This window comes from Strix uralensis, chromosome 7, assembly GCF_047716275.1.
Source record: "Strix uralensis isolate ZFMK-TIS-50842 chromosome 7, bStrUra1, whole genome shotgun sequence".
NCBI lineage: Eukaryota > Metazoa > Chordata > Aves > Strigiformes > Strigidae > Strix > Strix uralensis.
In genome coordinates, this window is record NC_133978.1 from 42,500,445 (window position 1) to 42,516,338 (window position 15,894).

General features: G+C 50.4%; 1 protein-coding gene across 2 annotated transcripts in view; it reads left to right on the top strand.

Moving 5' to 3' along the window:
• The window catches only part of PWWP2B (PWWP domain containing 2B), a 54,386-nt gene that overhangs the window by 6,803 nt on the left and 31,689 nt on the right, over positions 1-15,894 (top strand). Inside the window, exons 2-3 of one of the 2 annotated variants that reach the window (XM_074875608.1) lie at positions 337-1,990; positions 13,117-13,654. In XM_074875608.1, the coding sequence (XP_074731709.1) occupies positions 337-1,972 (1,636 nt within the window). In that variant the 3' untranslated portion in view covers positions 1,973-1,990; positions 13,117-13,654. Of the gene's footprint in view, positions 1-336; positions 1,991-13,116; positions 13,655-15,894 lie in introns of those variants that run through there. The other variant, XM_074875609.1, reaches the window with a different exon arrangement.

Consider the following 15,894-nt stretch of genomic DNA (forward strand, 5'->3'; position numbering starts at 1 on the left):
TTTGCCTGATAAAATTTCTTAGAGTAAAACTTTGTGCAAATTGCTCATGGAAATAGGGATTTTGATCGCTGTGCCTTTTCTGGCAGGAGAGTAGGACACCTTTCCTAAATTTTGAAACACTGTTATTTTTTTCAGTGGCAGAATTGGCTGCCTTGTCTTAAAAGTCAAGGGAAAATGTTGCGTTCTTGGTATGTTGAAGTTGTGGGAGGGGGTTGGTTGGTTGGTTGTTTTTAAAGAAACTAACATGTTAGTTATGTGCAGTCTTCCCAGAGAAGCAACTTTCAAACATCCTTACCCTTTGTCTCTTTCCCTCCCTGTCCTCTCGCCCCGTTTTAGGTCCGGATTGTTCTGTCTCCCATCCTCCTTTCCCAAGCATGAGGACCCTCCTGCTGACGCTTGTGCTAATGGAGTTGCTGATGGCAGAGATGCTGCGCCAGGCAAGACGGAGCTGCAGCCCGCTGCAGAAAAACCTCCCAGGGGGAACGGTGATGAGCAAGTACCCCCGCTCCTGCCTCCCCCACCGCCTGGCAGCCTCCCTCCTTACCCCCCCTACTTCGAGGGAGCTCCCTTTCCCCGCCCGCTGTGGCTGCGGCACACGTACAACCAGTGGGTTCCTCAGCCGCCGCCACGGACTATAAAGAGGACGAGGAGGCGTTTGTCGCGGAATAGAGACCCGGGAAGGCTTATCATGAGCACGATCAGGCTGCGGCCGAGGCAGGTGCTCTGTGAGAAGTGTAAAAACACTCTGAACCCCGAGGATGCCAACACAGCCAGGCAGAATGCTAAAACCAGGAGGAAGCTGAGCATTCAGGACAAAGAGCAGAAAAAGCACAGTGACTCCGACTATGTGGAGAAAAGGAACAAAAGAGAGAAGAGAGAGGATGACAAGTTTTCTGGGGAACTAGTCCATCGAACGCCAGTTATAAAAATATCCTACAGTACTCCACAGGGGAAAGGTGAAGTTGTAAAAATCCCATCCCGGGTTCACGGCTCAGTCAAACCGTTTTGTCCGGAGCGAATATTGCAGAATGGAGGGGAGGACCAAGAGGAGACCAGAGACTCTGAACGGTGTCGAGAAACCAAATGTTTAATGGACAAGTCAGCAGGCAGCCAGCTTGCTTCCATTCCAAAACTGAAGCTCACGCGGCCGGTGCATTCCAGTGCGGATGTCCCACCCCCAAAGATACGGCTGAAGCCCCATCGCATAAATGATGGTCAGAGTGTTTCAATTTATAAGGCAGAACTGATTGACGAAATAAACGTCCTTCAGAACAGCAGGGAGTCCAATCCAGGCGCCTTTTACAATGATGAATCCACAGACAGAAATTTAGCTGAGATATCTTCAGGGAGTTCAGGTGAAGACGATGACTTTAAAAGATTTCCCCAGGGTAAAGATGGACATGATAACTTGGCTTTCCTTATGAATTATCGTAAAAGAAAAGCAGATTCTTCTAGTTTATCAGTGTGTAGTAACGACAGTCTAGACGAATCCAAGTCTTCTAGTTCAGAAGTGACATCACCAGAAATGTGTGACTTTTTGCCTGGTGATGATGCATCTGTCTCTTCATCTTCAAAAGATGAGCGTAAAATTGTGCCGCCACTGACAGTCAGACTGCATACCCAAAGTGTGTCCAAATGTGTCACAGAAGATGGAAGAACTGTTTCAGTGGGGGATATTGTTTGGGGTAAGATTCATGGGTTTCCATGGTGGCCAGCACGTGTTCTTGACATAAACCTTAGCCAGAAGGAAAATGGGGAACCTTCGTGGCGAGAAGCTAAAGTATCATGGTTTGGTTCTCCAACGACTTCATTCTTATCTGTTTCAAAACTCTCTCCTTTCTCTGAATTTTTCAAACTGAGATTTAATCGCAAGAAGAAAGGGATGTATCGGAAAGCTATCACAGAAGCTGCAAAGGCAGTAGAGCATCTGACTCCAGAAATAAGAGATCTCTTAACACAGTTTGAGACATAACTTTGCCTCCAGTATCAGGTGAGTGCTTGCTGGACTAATGCTTCCTGTGAAGAACCTCCTTGTGCTTTTTAATGTACATTCCGCTGTGTGTTTGCATTTGCTTCTCCATAAAAACTGAGGTTGACAGGTGTTAAACTTAAATGCCTCACTGTTAGTCGCTGGCGGTGATTTCAGAGGTGAGAAGAACCTCTAGTTCCAAGCCTTTGGGGGGGACCATGGGAATTGGAGCCCCCACTCTCAGGGGGGAGTACAAAGCAGCTGTGAGGAAGCAAGTGTCACTTGTTCAGAGAGCGGATAAAATTGTAGCCCTGTATTAGCACCGTTTATTGCTAGGATGTGGTGAGTGTTGAGGATACTCTGTGTCGAAACTAATCCTGTGTGGCTGGAGAGCTAAATAGCTCCTAGACTTTCTTTGAAACATCTTTTGGTTTAAAGAACTAAAACTCTTCTTGGAACTGAGATTGTATGTATCATATCTAAATATGGATGCCCAGCAGTTCCCCATAACAGTTGAGGGCCCTTGGAGGCCCTTTGCTCTCCTGCAGTTTCTCTGACCCCTCTGGTATGGATTTCTGGATTTTTTATGAAAACACTTTCTTTATGGATCTTCAGAACGATTGTACCAAAAACTGTCTTTAACTGGGGAACAATTTTTCAATACTTCTCATAGCACTTGTGGCTGAAATGTCGGTGTGTTGCTGGGGAATAGCCTGGGTCATCAAATTAAGTTCTTTTGGGCTTCACCTGCAGCCTCTTTGTCTGAGGACATGGGGGTGGGACATGAGGTGGGAACATAAACGTGGGAGATGATTCGTTGCAGTGCCTCCATGTTTTGCTTTTACTGGTCACAAGCATGGAGGGGGATGGGACTCCCTTTCTCATCAAACAGTCAAAACTTTGCCCAGGATGAAAATTTGGTGCCTAAAAATACAGGATGTGGTGTGATTGGAGTAGAAATACCATCTGTAGTTTCAGTTGATGCTGCCTAGGACGCTGCCCTCCGTGAAGTCCATGGGGAAAAATCCAGCAACTTGAATAAGATCTAGAATTGTTTCGCAACCTTCCAGTCACCACTATCTAGACAAGACCTCATCTGTGATGCGGTTAAACAAGGGGAGGGATTAACTTTCTGACTGAAAACCGTAACTAATCATTACGGAGTCTTCCTGTCGAAGGTCTCGCTTTATACAGTGTGGTTCATTATGTTGCCCCCTAAATTTTTCTGCTCTTTTTCACGCTACAAGGACTGTGTGTGTGCCAGCCGGTGGTACTCCTGCTTGAGACTCTCTGTGCTTCAGTGTCTAAGCTGTTGTAGTGCAGTGGGACTGTGGTGGTCATCCTTGTGTCATCCTGAGGGGAAGTACCCTCTGTCATGATGGCACTTCACCACCTCCTTGAGGGTGATGAAGGACTTTCTTTGCTTGAGTTGTTATTCCGTCTCGGCAAGCCTGGCTGGAGTAAGAAATCAGAGGGTGGCATATTCGTCCTGTGTGCCCAAGGTGTCTGGATGACTGGGCACTCAAGCGAGTGAAAATGTAGAACTGCAGCAGCAGCATTTAAGCTTCATCTTTGATCTTGCCCCTTCAAATGCTGCTTAACTCTGGCTAAAGACTTCATTATATCAGGAGTGTTTGGATTGGACCCAAATTCCTATTAGCTAGATCTGGAGTATAAATAAACCTGATGTCCAGAATACAGTCCTCGCCAGGGAAAAAAACATGGTCAAAATCCATTGCCCCTGTACCAACAGTCGCTGTTTAAAGGAGCAGCAGAGCTGAGTTGGCTTTGGCTCGGTCGGGTTGGCCACGGTGGTCAGGCCGTGCACAGTAGGGAAGCCTGGGGCCACGAGCAGCTCAGAGGCCAGGCCTGGAACCCAAAATGGGGGGATGTTTGCCCAGTCCCGTCTTAGCCAAAGGAAGACGCTGCCTGCTGTTACCAGTAAGAACACTGCGGATGTGCTGGTGGTAACGCCTGGGCAAGGTGCAGTCTGGAAGACTGGGGGCAAGGCCTTGAGGAGGAAAAGAAGCACTTAATCTGGAGGAGACCTGTGCTATTGCAGAGACAGCGGGGACCTGAGCTGTGGGTACAGAGCAGGAAGGGCTGGAGCAGGTCTGTAAGCTGGGGGAAAGAAGAACATGTTGAGAATGAGAAGGAAATGGTGAATGGCCTGGATTAGACCAGACCCTCCCTTCCCTCTGCACGCTTCGGCCAAGCCTCTGCACGTATGTATGGGTATGTAGGTACGTTTAACGCATCTCGCCGTTTCATTAGCCTCCTGCAGCTGGCTTTCCACGGGTGATTTTCTGCCTTACATGTGCCTAAGGTGAACTGCCAGCACAGCCTGCCTGTCTGGAGATGACATGATGTTGGATAAACAACTGCAGTTGCTCCAAACCAGAAAAGCAGAAAAAAACAACTTCCCATGTTCCATGTGTCACGCTTACTTAGATTGCTGATTAGACCAGCATGTCTAGTGTTTTGGTACCTCGATTGTAAAACAGCTCGTTATTGTGGAGACTTTCCCTCTACCTAATTCTCTCTATTCAGGAGGATTGAATTTTACTGCTTTCCTTGAATTTCCCTAAGGTAGAACTGAAATGTTTCCTTCAGTTGCTCACCAGCTGTTCTTTCTTGAAGGGCGTAACCTAAGTTTTCACTGATGTTTGCAGTTGCTGAGTCCTAGGACCATGATGACACTTGAGCTGCAGTTAAATATCTGAAAGCTTTAAGGCCTTTTCAAGGCAGTACAGCCTTATATCAGTTAAAGTAGTTTTGAAGAGCAGACATCTGACTGGTAATACTGCACGTTGCCACTGTAAAATCCGCCGTGCTGCGGCTTCACGGGCAGCTGCACGAGGGCTTGTTGTCGCTAACACAGAACAAGAGCAAGAGCCCAGGAGGTGCCTTCGGCAGCAGTGCTTTGCTAATGCCGCTTCTGCTAATCCTGGGCATGGCAGAAGTTTGTGGCTGTTGACACTTTCTGTTGTGAAAGTTTCTGGCTTCTGACACATGATGCTATTCTGCAAAGCATGGAGGGTAGTTACTGGAAAAAACGTACAATTCAGGTGATTTGTGGATGCATATAAAACTGGAAGCAGTTGGATTTTTATTTTTTTTTTTAAGTTGGGTTGGAAAAGCTGGTATGATCACTTTTATGTTTCTACCATGTTGTCCTTATACTTCTTTTGCAAAGAAAATACTTTATTAAAAGCTTATCATTAACTGACTAGTAAAACAGGGTTTCTGGAAAAACAACAGGCAAGATAGCAACCTGCAGAAGTCAAATTTGTAAGAACTCTTGATTTAGAGTAGTGCTAGGAGAAAAGTGCCCACTCAGCATCTTCTCATACTGCTTTGCAGCTTCTGCTTGCATGTCCCGTATGGCGAGCTGCTGCCTGCACTGCCCACGCTCCGAAGATGTCTGCGCTGGGGCTGGGTGCTTGGTGAGCTACTCTTGCCTGGTTTTAAAGCACCAGACACTGGCCTGCCTCCGCTCCTCGTGCTTTTATGACCGCAGGCCTCTGTTGTTGGCAGAAGGTAGCCGTGACCAGACCTGAGCTCTGGCAATGCCGGGGTAACGGACAGCGTTACGTCCCCGTGGAGCCTGACCTGGTACGCGGGCCCCTGTGCCGTGTCGGCAGCCCTGTCCCATGGGGTGGGAGCCAGGGTGAGCCCTCGCCGTGGCTGCCTGAAGCACAGAGTGTGAGGAGAGTGGTTGCCCGTAGCCCAGAGTGAAGGACAGTTGCCTTTCTCTTAAGGACAGCCTGTCCCAGGGCCGGGAAGTTGGAGCGAGGCTGCAGCGTTGCCTGCGGGGTGCTGAGCACAGGTCTCAGCCGGGGCAGTGGGCCCACGTGTAGGACATCCTCTGAGAGCCAGACTGGTGGGCTTTGGCCCTCCAGCCTCGGCTTTTTTCTTGGAAATAAGAAAATCTCTTGTGCTTTTGCATTTTGCTTTCCATTCGCTTCCACAATAACATATTTAAACTTGCAGCTGCATAAACATCAAATTCCTTCAGCCAACCAACAGCCCTTCCACTGTCTTTCACAGGGGTGAGCACCCCGGCTTATTTCTGGTTTTCTAAGAGCAGGTTTGCTGGTGTACGTTGCGTTCCACCGCTGCAGAGATGCCATCGAAGAGCGTGCGATGGTTGGGGAGGGGGGTTACCCCCGCACAGGGCAGGGACGGACCCTTCGGGGCTGGGGGTGGTGGGGACGAGCTCGGCTCTGCCTTGGGCTGGGGTGCAGCGGGGAAGGAGACCCGTGTCCCCCAAGGCCGCCCTGTCCCTGCTCCAGGGAACACGTCGCGTGGTGGGATGGGGGCTTTCCGCTTGCGCGCTGCCTGGCAGGAGCGTTGGTCCCCGTGGGCTGCAGCAGGCTGAGCACCTCCCGCAGTGCTCAGTGTCTTCTGCTCCGTCCTCCTCCCGAGTGGCTCCTCAGGACAGATCTCCCCTCCCTGCCCACAGCCCTTTCACAGAGTAGAACCTTTTATAAAAACTGCTTGTAGATTTTCATATACCTTTCTGCACAAGGCTAGTTTACAATATGTATATTCATTTGCTTTTTCAGTCTGGAAAATCCTTTATTCTTCTTCCCTCTCTTTATCCCCCCTACCCCCAAGCTGTGGCTGTGGAACCATTAAACTTAAAAATACTGGCTTTTGGAGGTTTTCATTTTACTGCTATTATCTTAATAGACCCTTAGTGTCAGTACATTTAGCCATTCATCACAAAAAGCACACTGCTACCATGTACAGCAGAATCGAAACCTATTGCATACTTGCTATATATAGTAAGCTCTAACGTAAAATTTGGAACGCTGGGTTATGACTTCACCTTCAAAGATGTTCAGGGCTTTGTGTGTGCATGTAGCCAGGACTGCTTGCCAGCAGTTTATGAAGCAACATAAATCACTCTTCTTTTTCCTTTTACCTCTTCTCTCCTGCTCTACCAGTGGCACAAAAAGTTTATATAACTCTTATATAAAGTTGTGGTGGTTGCTGTGATAGCTAAATTTTTAAAAACACCTGCCTGGTTATGTGAAATATTTCAGCCCAGAAGATGAATGCTTGAGATTTTTCTTGGCGTGGTTTCTAGATGGTTCAGTCAAGTAAAACCAAGCATCCAACTTAATTACTGTTTCTCAGTCTTCCTCCAAGCAGCTTGGAGTCAGCGTCTCTGCATATTAATACAAAGTAGAAGAACAAGTCTAAAATAGACTGCATCGCATATTTGTGTGCCCCAGCGCAGGGTGTCTGGGGCTGCAAGTCTGGTGGCATCCTGCTGGTCTCCCTGGTCCCAAAAGCGCTTGCACATTTGCCTTGTGACCGCTGTGACGGCATTTGGAAACATCCAGATCCGCGCTGCTGCTTCTCCCCGCTCGTGCCATCTGTTGCCCCTCTTTCTCTCCATGCTCTGCTCCCGGGTGTGTTTTTTGGAAATGCCAGCAGGCCATACATTGTGCTATTTCTAACCGCAGATGAGCTGCGCAGATGCCCAAGAAGGCGATCTGCTTACGTGAGCTGTAACTTCAGCTGCCGAAGGAGATTTGTATCAGCCGAAGGGCTTAACAACTCCCTTGGAAGCACGACAAGCTGCGCCTGGGACTGAGGGTCTCCAGGCCCCACCTGGAGCTGTAGGCATCTGCTAGTTGGGCTAGACGAGCGTGCCCATTGAGGGCGGGTGTTCCTCCCTCGGCAGCGTTGCTGCGCGCTCGGTGCCGGTCGGAGCCATGCGGGAGTGGGGTCTGGGCCAGGGGCTCGGCGCTTCCAGTGGAGCCGCTTCCCGGGGTGGCAGGGACGGGCTGTGTGGCCAGCAGAGCTGCCTGGACAAAGCGCCTGGAAACTGGTTTCTCTGAAAACTTGTACAAATCATGTGAAAATGAGATTTCCTCAGCCTTTCCTGAATTGCGTTTCTTGAGTTGTTTCCTTTGTAAACTCAAATGGAGTGGCTGCCGTTCCCCTTTTCACCCCGGGCAGGGCAAGTTCGGCGGGGTGGGACTCGAGGCTGACGTGCAGTTCGGAGCAAGTGGCACTGGTCAGCTGAAGGGGTGAAGCCCTTCTTGAGGGGAGCCCTTTTCCCTCTCTGGGTGAAGCTGGGGAGCTCAGCCCCTTCTGCTGCAGTTAAACAGGTTATTTGCAAAGTGTTGAGCACCTCCAGGTTGTACATACAAAGGCTGCTTTGTGCCGAGAAGGAACAGGGGATATTTGAAAACCTGGGGAGAGGTCTGCGTAGAGAAAGGTGCTTGTTGGTTCCTCTCCTCCGGAGGAACAAGATGTTGGTGCAGTAGCCGTGTGCTGTTGATGTGGCTGCTCAGCTGGGGAGGAGCCCTGCTGACTCAACTGGGTGACAGTTTAACACTTAGGTGTGAAAGGTAGGACTTTAAACCCCAAAATCGACCTGGAGATGCTTAAATGTTGAAAAGCTTGCAAACTGTTGTTTTTCAGCCTTGATGCTTCCCTAAGTACCCATCACTGCAGCTGGGATCAAGCTCAGTTGTGGGCTGAGTGGCAAACGTCTGCCTGGTCAAAGGCTTAAGGAAGCAGCTGCTTGCTGGTGTCCTGAAAACTAGATGAGGATGGGCTGGTGCCTGGTTTATTTTTTTTAAATCTGCTGGATGCATGTTTTGCACTCTGTATGTACCTTTACAGAATATATGGGCTTTGTGTTAGCTAGCTGATGAACTCTTCCCCATCCTGAGATTGCGTCCATCTGAAATAGGCTTCTGGTGTCCAGCAGTGATGACAGAGATGGGGCTTAACACCTTGACTTTGGGAGCGCTTGTGCTCTTCATACCTGCAGTCCCTGCACCACGGATCTCCAGCTCTTCTGTCAGTCGGAAAGTGCCCTTCTGCTTCTCCTGGTGCCGTTTGTGCCCCGGCGCAGGTGCAGCGTGGGACCTTGCCACGCTCACCGCCGGCAGCGTCGATCTGCCGGGGAGGGCTGTGCCTGCTGCCGGGTCAGCCCCAGTGCTGCGGGCAGCAGAAGGCCCCTGGTGCTCCGGTCCCTACGGATGCAGCGTGGGGCGAGGGCCCACGTGTGGCTGCTCGCTGTAGCGAGAGGGTCACCAGTGCTCTCTGGCATTGTGTGCCCAAGCCGTTCCCACACCACCTCCGTCAGCTGCCCTGCGTTAGTCATGTCCTCGTATCTTGGTCACTGGGATGTGTGTCTCTCTGGAAGGGAGGAGCAGGGTGTCTTTTTAATGAAGGCTTTTTTTTCATTAAGTTAATTTCTGAAAGAGTGAAGCTTTTAACTGACATACCTGTTGCTGTTTAATCTGCATTAGATCCTTGCTATTGTTGGATCAGACAGACTTTTTTCTTTATAAAGCATATTTCCTGTGTGCTCTCTGTGGCCGAAGAAATCAATTGTAGCAAAATTGCTGGTTTAACTTCCCTTACGAATGATGACTTGCTCTATTTTGATTCAAGCCAACAGCTTGAGCCTTTTCTTCATGCAGAAAGCAACCCTTTCCAAAAGCAGAAAACTCTCGAACCTGATAGAGGATTTTTCAGGGAGGTGCTCGGGTGATGGGGTTTAAATTGGAGAACATAGCTGCCACCCTTTTCAAGTCAGCTGGATGCTGATGCCTTGGGAGTCGGAGACGGTTCCAAAGCCCCGTCCAGCAGGTCGGGGGTCCCAGCAGTGATCCAGTAACCCCCACCCACTGCAGCCCTCCTCCCGCTGGAGGAAGGCCCGGGAAGGAGGGACTCCCCCGGACTGCGGCCAGCAGCAGCCTCTCTGCCCTTCCACAGGCACCTGGGGCTGTTTGGCAGGTTCCATCTCCAGGAACCGAGCCGCGGCGGAGCTGGTCGGCTGCCTGTCAGAGGGGCTCGGGGTCCCCTGGGCCCTGTCCCCCCTCCCCAGGGCTGTGGGAATATACGACCGCTTGATCCTCCCAAGCTAGAGCCAGGGCTGCCTCGCTGCTCTCTGTCCAAAAAAGAGTGGTTTGGTGATGCTCAATTACAGCCCGCTGTTAATTGCGATACAATTAGAAATTGTTCCTCAAAATAAGCCGCTTCTTGCTACCATGGCTTCCCAACCTGCTGGGACACGCGGGGTAAGCGGGGCTTGTGCCGCTCACCGAGCTGGGACAGGAGAGGGTTTCAGTGCTCCAGAGAAACCTTTCGCCTGAAGGAGATGGGTCCCGAGCTCCGGCTCGGTCACGTGTGCGTGTGTCTCAGTCCTCGCCTGGAGCTGGTCTGTGAGCATCGGCTGGTGGCAGCGGCGCAGCGGGACACACAGGAACCCCGCCTCGTGCTGCACCTCGCTCTCATGAGGGCGGGAGGGGGTGTGGGGGTGTCCTGCGCTTGCGCCTCGACCCACCAGGGCAGATAAATCCCGTGAGCGGGTGCGAGCAGGGTCCCGGTGCATCCACACCCTCGAGATGCAGGGATCTCAAAGATACATCAGCTTTCTGCACTCGCTGCAGCAGGTAAATCTGAATTTGTGAATGGCTTTATTTGATCCAAAACTTCATTTTTTTTTGTTATGAATAAGCGCTTGGCTTCAGGAGAGCTTTCTTGGCTTTCCTTTCCACATGCAGCTTAGCGCGCCGGCTGCGGGTCATGCCGTTGTCCTGAGTCAGTCAGTCTGTTATGTATTCGTTACTCATACGTGTTTCGAGGCTACAGCCATGTCCAGAATAAGGTGTTTAAGCCGCTGCTCCATCTTGAAGATTATGTTTTATTAACAGAAACCTCTGGATTTTTCCAGCGACGAAGTGAGACCGTATGAGTGACTGTAGCTGTGTTGCTCCTCTTGAACACATGTTGAGAGCCCCTGGGTCTGCTCAGGAGGTTGCTTAAAACAGACACCTGGGCTGTGTGGGGGCAGCCTCTGCCCCTGCCGAGCCTGGGCTGCGGAGCCCTGTGTTTGCAGGCCAGGGACGAGTGCCCATGGGCATGCAGAGCTGGGCAGGCTGGAGAGGTTTCCACGTTGCAGGATGTGGAGCATCAGCTATTTTAGAGCAGTTGGCTGTTCTGCTCCCGGAGGAGAGAATCCCCCATCTTTGCCCCCAGGTCATCCCGGCGAGCAGCTGCAGCTCAGCCTCATCCCTGTCCCTGTGACAGGCCAGTGTCTGCCCTTGCACTGAGGCCTTCCCTGGGAGGTTGTTTGGCTTCAAGCTTCTGCTGTGATGCTTCCTTCCTCCAGGTGTGGAAATCACAAACAATGAAACCAGCCTGAGGGCTTGCTGTTACCTCCTCAACAAAAAAATGCGCTTTTTTCCTGTTTAGACCAAATATTCTCAGTCTGTAATCTGTCTCCAAAGGGTCAGCTTTCTGCAAAAAACATTTGAGGGATATTCTGCCCAGTCCGTGGACCTCACTGAGTCTTTGGTAGTTGTAAGATAATAAACCTGCAAGTGAGTTTGTTGTGTGCTCTTGGAAATCTTGCCCTGCATCAGAAGGTGAATGAATAGATTCTCCTCCAAGATTAAGTATAAATTTATACTCTGCCAACTATAGGTAATAGAGCCTTGTTGTGAGACATCCCAGTTTCTTAGGAGCGGCGTGATTCTGCTAAATACTGAAGGAGTTTATGAAACCCGATCGCAGTCCCTCTCTGGAATATAGGTTTTCGGGTAGATGTTCATGGTGCGTTGAATCAGCTCTTTGAAGTCTCAATTGTATGGGCCATACTGAGGATCGTTCTGGATGCTGAGTCTGGGCAAATCACTGTTGCTTTTGGTTCCGTGCCCGCAGAAGAGGTGGTGCTGCGTTTTCAGCAGCGTTGGAAATGTGATCATCTTCCTGCGTTCGCTGTTGATGCTCTTGGTTGATTGTGCTCTGTATTTGCAAGTCACAAACCTCAGCTGCGAGGGATTTCTAAAGGTCTTTGAGCTTTTGCTTCATAGCATCAATCCTGTTTGTTGGGAACACAGCTTTGAGCCTGTGGTTCTGACTGGGCCATGCTGGTTGATTTGGCGAGGACGTGTGTTAGGACTGGTCAGACTCTTGCACTGGCTCAAACTGAATTGCATTTGAAGTGTGGTGCAGGGGTGCTTTTGCAGTTGAAAAGTGCAAGTGTAGATCTCCGTGCCATTTTTTCATTCATTTCTGCATCACTGAGCTGTTTCACGTGTATTCTAGTTTCTTGACTTGATCTTGAAGACAAGTGGGTCCTCACTTCAAACTCTTTCAAGGCTTCCACTCCATAACCTGACTTAGAGGGCCGGTGCAAGTACCTCTTGCGTGCAAGGATGAGGATGTTCTGTGCTCCAGGATGAGGACTTCTTGTCTTCCCTAGTTTTGCGTTTTGACGGGCCCATCCCTCTGCAGTAGCTGTGTCTCTCCAAGCCTGGCTGGACGACAGCAGCGTGGCGCGTCACGTGTGGGTAGCTTCGGCACCCTTTGGTGGCTGTGATTTGGAGTGCGTGGTTTTGCACTTCTGAACACCGAACGAGCGTCTCGCGTGCTCTTCCTGCCCAAGGGCTGGTCAGTCGTGGTCGGGTGTGCTCGGATGCAGCCGCCTTCAGGGGGCTGTGTGGTCCTGGGAGAGCCACAGGCCATCCCGTGACCCGTAGTGCTGCTGGGGCACACGCTTGCTTCTGCGGCCCAGAACAAGCAGGGTTTGAGGTGGGCAGGGGAGCCTGGGGCGGATGGGGGTCTGAGGGAAAGCGGGGTGTCTTTCAGAGGGAGGTGGTGACGTGGCTGCTCTGCCTCTTCATTAACACGCGACCGGGCACTGCAGCAGCGGTCGGTGTCTTGAGCAGCTCCAGGTACTTGGAAAAGCTTCTGTACGGCTTTGCTCTCAAGGGGAAAATAATCCTATTTTATAGATTGTGTTTGAAAAGTGGAGGCAGATGTTCCTCACATGGTGCTCTCTGTAGGGACTCGTGGCAGATTAACCTACAGTAACCCACCCTGAACCAGGACTTAAAAGTCTTTAAGCCAGAGACTGAAGATTTATTATCGTCACTGAAATTTATATCACCTCTATCTTGGAGCAAATTCCCACTCTTCGGGTTTGTTAACTTAAGGAGTTTCTTCCAAAGCTGTAGCTGCTGCTGTTTCTGCCTGCCGGGCCAGCTGGGAGCAGGAGAATTCCTGGCTATATTTAGAGGAAACCCGGAGCGTGTGCCTCGCCGATAATGCCGGTCCGTGCCGTGCCGCCTGCAGTAACCTCTCCCTCTTTCACTTTCTTCAAGGTAACAGAAGATAAGAGCACAGCTGTTCTTCTAGAGGGTCACGAAGTCTGTAAACATCCTGACATGCTCCCCAGGAGAATCTGGAGGTTGCCGTGCGCGTGGCAGGAGGACGAGTTTCCTCGTCAGATTGCACTGCTTTTCATCTGGGACAGGTGACAGGCACCGGGACTTGGTGTTAGGTGGCTCTTCTGGTGTGAGCCTGGCGGGAGAGTCTTAAGGATATCTTACCCTAGAGTGAGACTTTGACGAGTCATACGGCAATGAACTAGGAGAACAGCAAAAACCACAACTCGGAATGTATTTATTACTTAAAAGTTAGCTATTCTTGATAAAATCCAAAAATTTACTGCTGCTGCTTATTTTACTTACAGATTTCACACACTTGTTAATTTTAAAGCTACCAAACTTTTACTCAATACTGTACTCTGAGAAATGTAATTGGAGCAGGACATGCAATAGAATGAAATCATTGTAGTGTCTTAAGTACAATGGACTCACTTTTGTGTCTATTAAAACTTGGAAAATGTGCAACACAGAACTATGTGGCTGTCCTTGCCTGTGCTAAAGCTTTGTCCTGGCGCTTACTGCAGAGCTGAGCGATTCGGTGTTTTCAGGTACGTGAACAAGCACTCACCCGGTGACGTGGGTGGGTTTGTGTCCTAAGTGTGTGCTTTCTGACGCCACCCGCAGGCAGCACAGCCTGGGCTGGCTCACGCTGCGTGCGTGGAGGTGGGTGGTTAGCCCAATGCCTCCAACAATTAACGTTTCGAACTGACTTTTGTGCTCGCACCTAGCCGACGAGTGTAATTTAAGGCCCCGTGAACACGTGCTGTTGGATAGAAAGGATCTTCATCTTCTCAAGTGGCCAGAAATGATTAGTGGCCTTTAAGAAACAGAAAGCCTACAGCTTTTGTACCAAATTCAGAGTACAAATGGTTTACAAACTAAAGCGACCTCCTACAGACAAGCTTCTGAAACTCTATCGGTTAATTTTTTTGGTTTTGTATTAGTCTAGCTTTCCCTTGGATTCCCTCAGTCTAGAAACATTAATTTGTGGTTAATCTGTCGCTTCTGATGTTGGAGAAAACAGTTCCCCTGCTAGGTTAAATGTTGTCTGCATGTAGAAGTGGCCTTCAAGCTACAGGATCGTTGCACAGATTCTGCTTCCTGTTTGTTCATACCCTGTTGCAGCAAACACTGATGAGCTATTGTCAAATTCCAAGAACGAGCAGATCAGAAAACGTGCAAGCTGGCGTTGGCCTGGTTCGTGCTGGCTCATACTGTGGTCTTGTGAATGTCAGCGAGAGAGGTCAGAGCTTCCCTTTTCTGTTTAACAACAGAGTTTAACAAGAAGAGTTCAACACCAAAAAACCCCTTCTGCCGAGTCTCAGTAGGAGCATACAATGAGTCAAATATATTTCCCTTAAAACAGTTGGAAGACTGCAGTGTAAAGCACGCAGACCAAAGTGCAGTGCTGAAACAGGACATCTGTCTCCCAAGACCAATTTTGGCCACCTCTGCAAACAAATCAATAAGCTTCCTGTTTTCCAAAAATAAGCGTAAGAAGGACAGCAGTATATAGCGAGGGAGTGTGCTCTGCACCTTGTGTAAAGCGTTTGTGAAGCAGCTGTTTACCTGGGCATCTGCTGCGCCCATCTCCGGCACAGAGGGCACGGCTGGCAAAGGTGCTCTTGTGCAGCGAGCGCTCCCGCTCTCCGAGAAAACAGTCCTACCTTTCTTAGCCCCTGTCTGTCCGTCTTCAGGAGTTTCTTTGTGGGCTTTTTTTTTTTTCCTAGCAATTTCTCGAGCTAGGCCTCGGGTTAGCTGATGGCTCTGTGAGGTAGTTTTTGTGTTTTCTGTTCACACAGTTCTTTATTGTACAAAATCCCTGCCAAAAAGCAGTGTCAAGCTTTTTGGCCGTAGCATTACAGCAGTTAGCTGAAGGATGTTACAAGCAGCCTTCTGTTCATTTAAAAAATAAAGGCAAAACAAAAATAATGAAGCCCCCGCTCCCCCACGCGCTCAGGAAAAGCGCTTGTCTGCTTCCCCCTGCAGCAAAGGGCTGCTCCATGGTTGAAGGGGGTGCCAAGAGCAACAGGCGAGGCCTGGCTGCTGTCCCAAGGAGGCTCGCAGATGTCACCCGAGCCCCGCGAACAGGCAGAAACATCCTGATGACCAGGCGTTCAGTCTGCTGGGCGTGAGGAGCCTCACGGAGCCCCACGCTTGGGGCTGCTGGTGTTCTCTAGGCTTGGAAGGCGAGGCGGGTTGAGAAGGTAAGCGCGAGCCCAGCGCCCGTCTGCTGCTGGATGCGTGCCCCAGGATGGAGCTGTTCAAGAGGGGATGTCCCAGAGATTTTTCCCCACAATCATTTGGCTCTGCAGTAAAACTCTGGTCTGCCAGATGTTCAGCTGCACGGTGGAAACCTGTCTGCCCTGACAGTCACTGTCAGCTCGTGCCCTCAGAGCAGCGGTGGCCACATCCCTCCAGAAATGCCCCGCAGTGTTCCCTTGCAGGTTGCTGTGTCCTGCCAGACCCCTGTCACCCAGGGGCAGCTCCCACCACCCTCACAGCTGGGCGTGTGATGTTCCCAATGTTGCCGGGCCCTCTGGAAAGCAAACAGTGGGCTGCGACTGCCTGAGACTCCTTGCCAGTGCGGAGAGGGGGAAAATACCAGTGTGCACCCTCACCAGGTCCTGTGTCGGCTCTGGGAGGGTTCCAGGAGCTGGTTTGGTGCCGTTTTCTGCCGGGAGGGCTGGGGAGGGACCCTCCTTCAAAGAG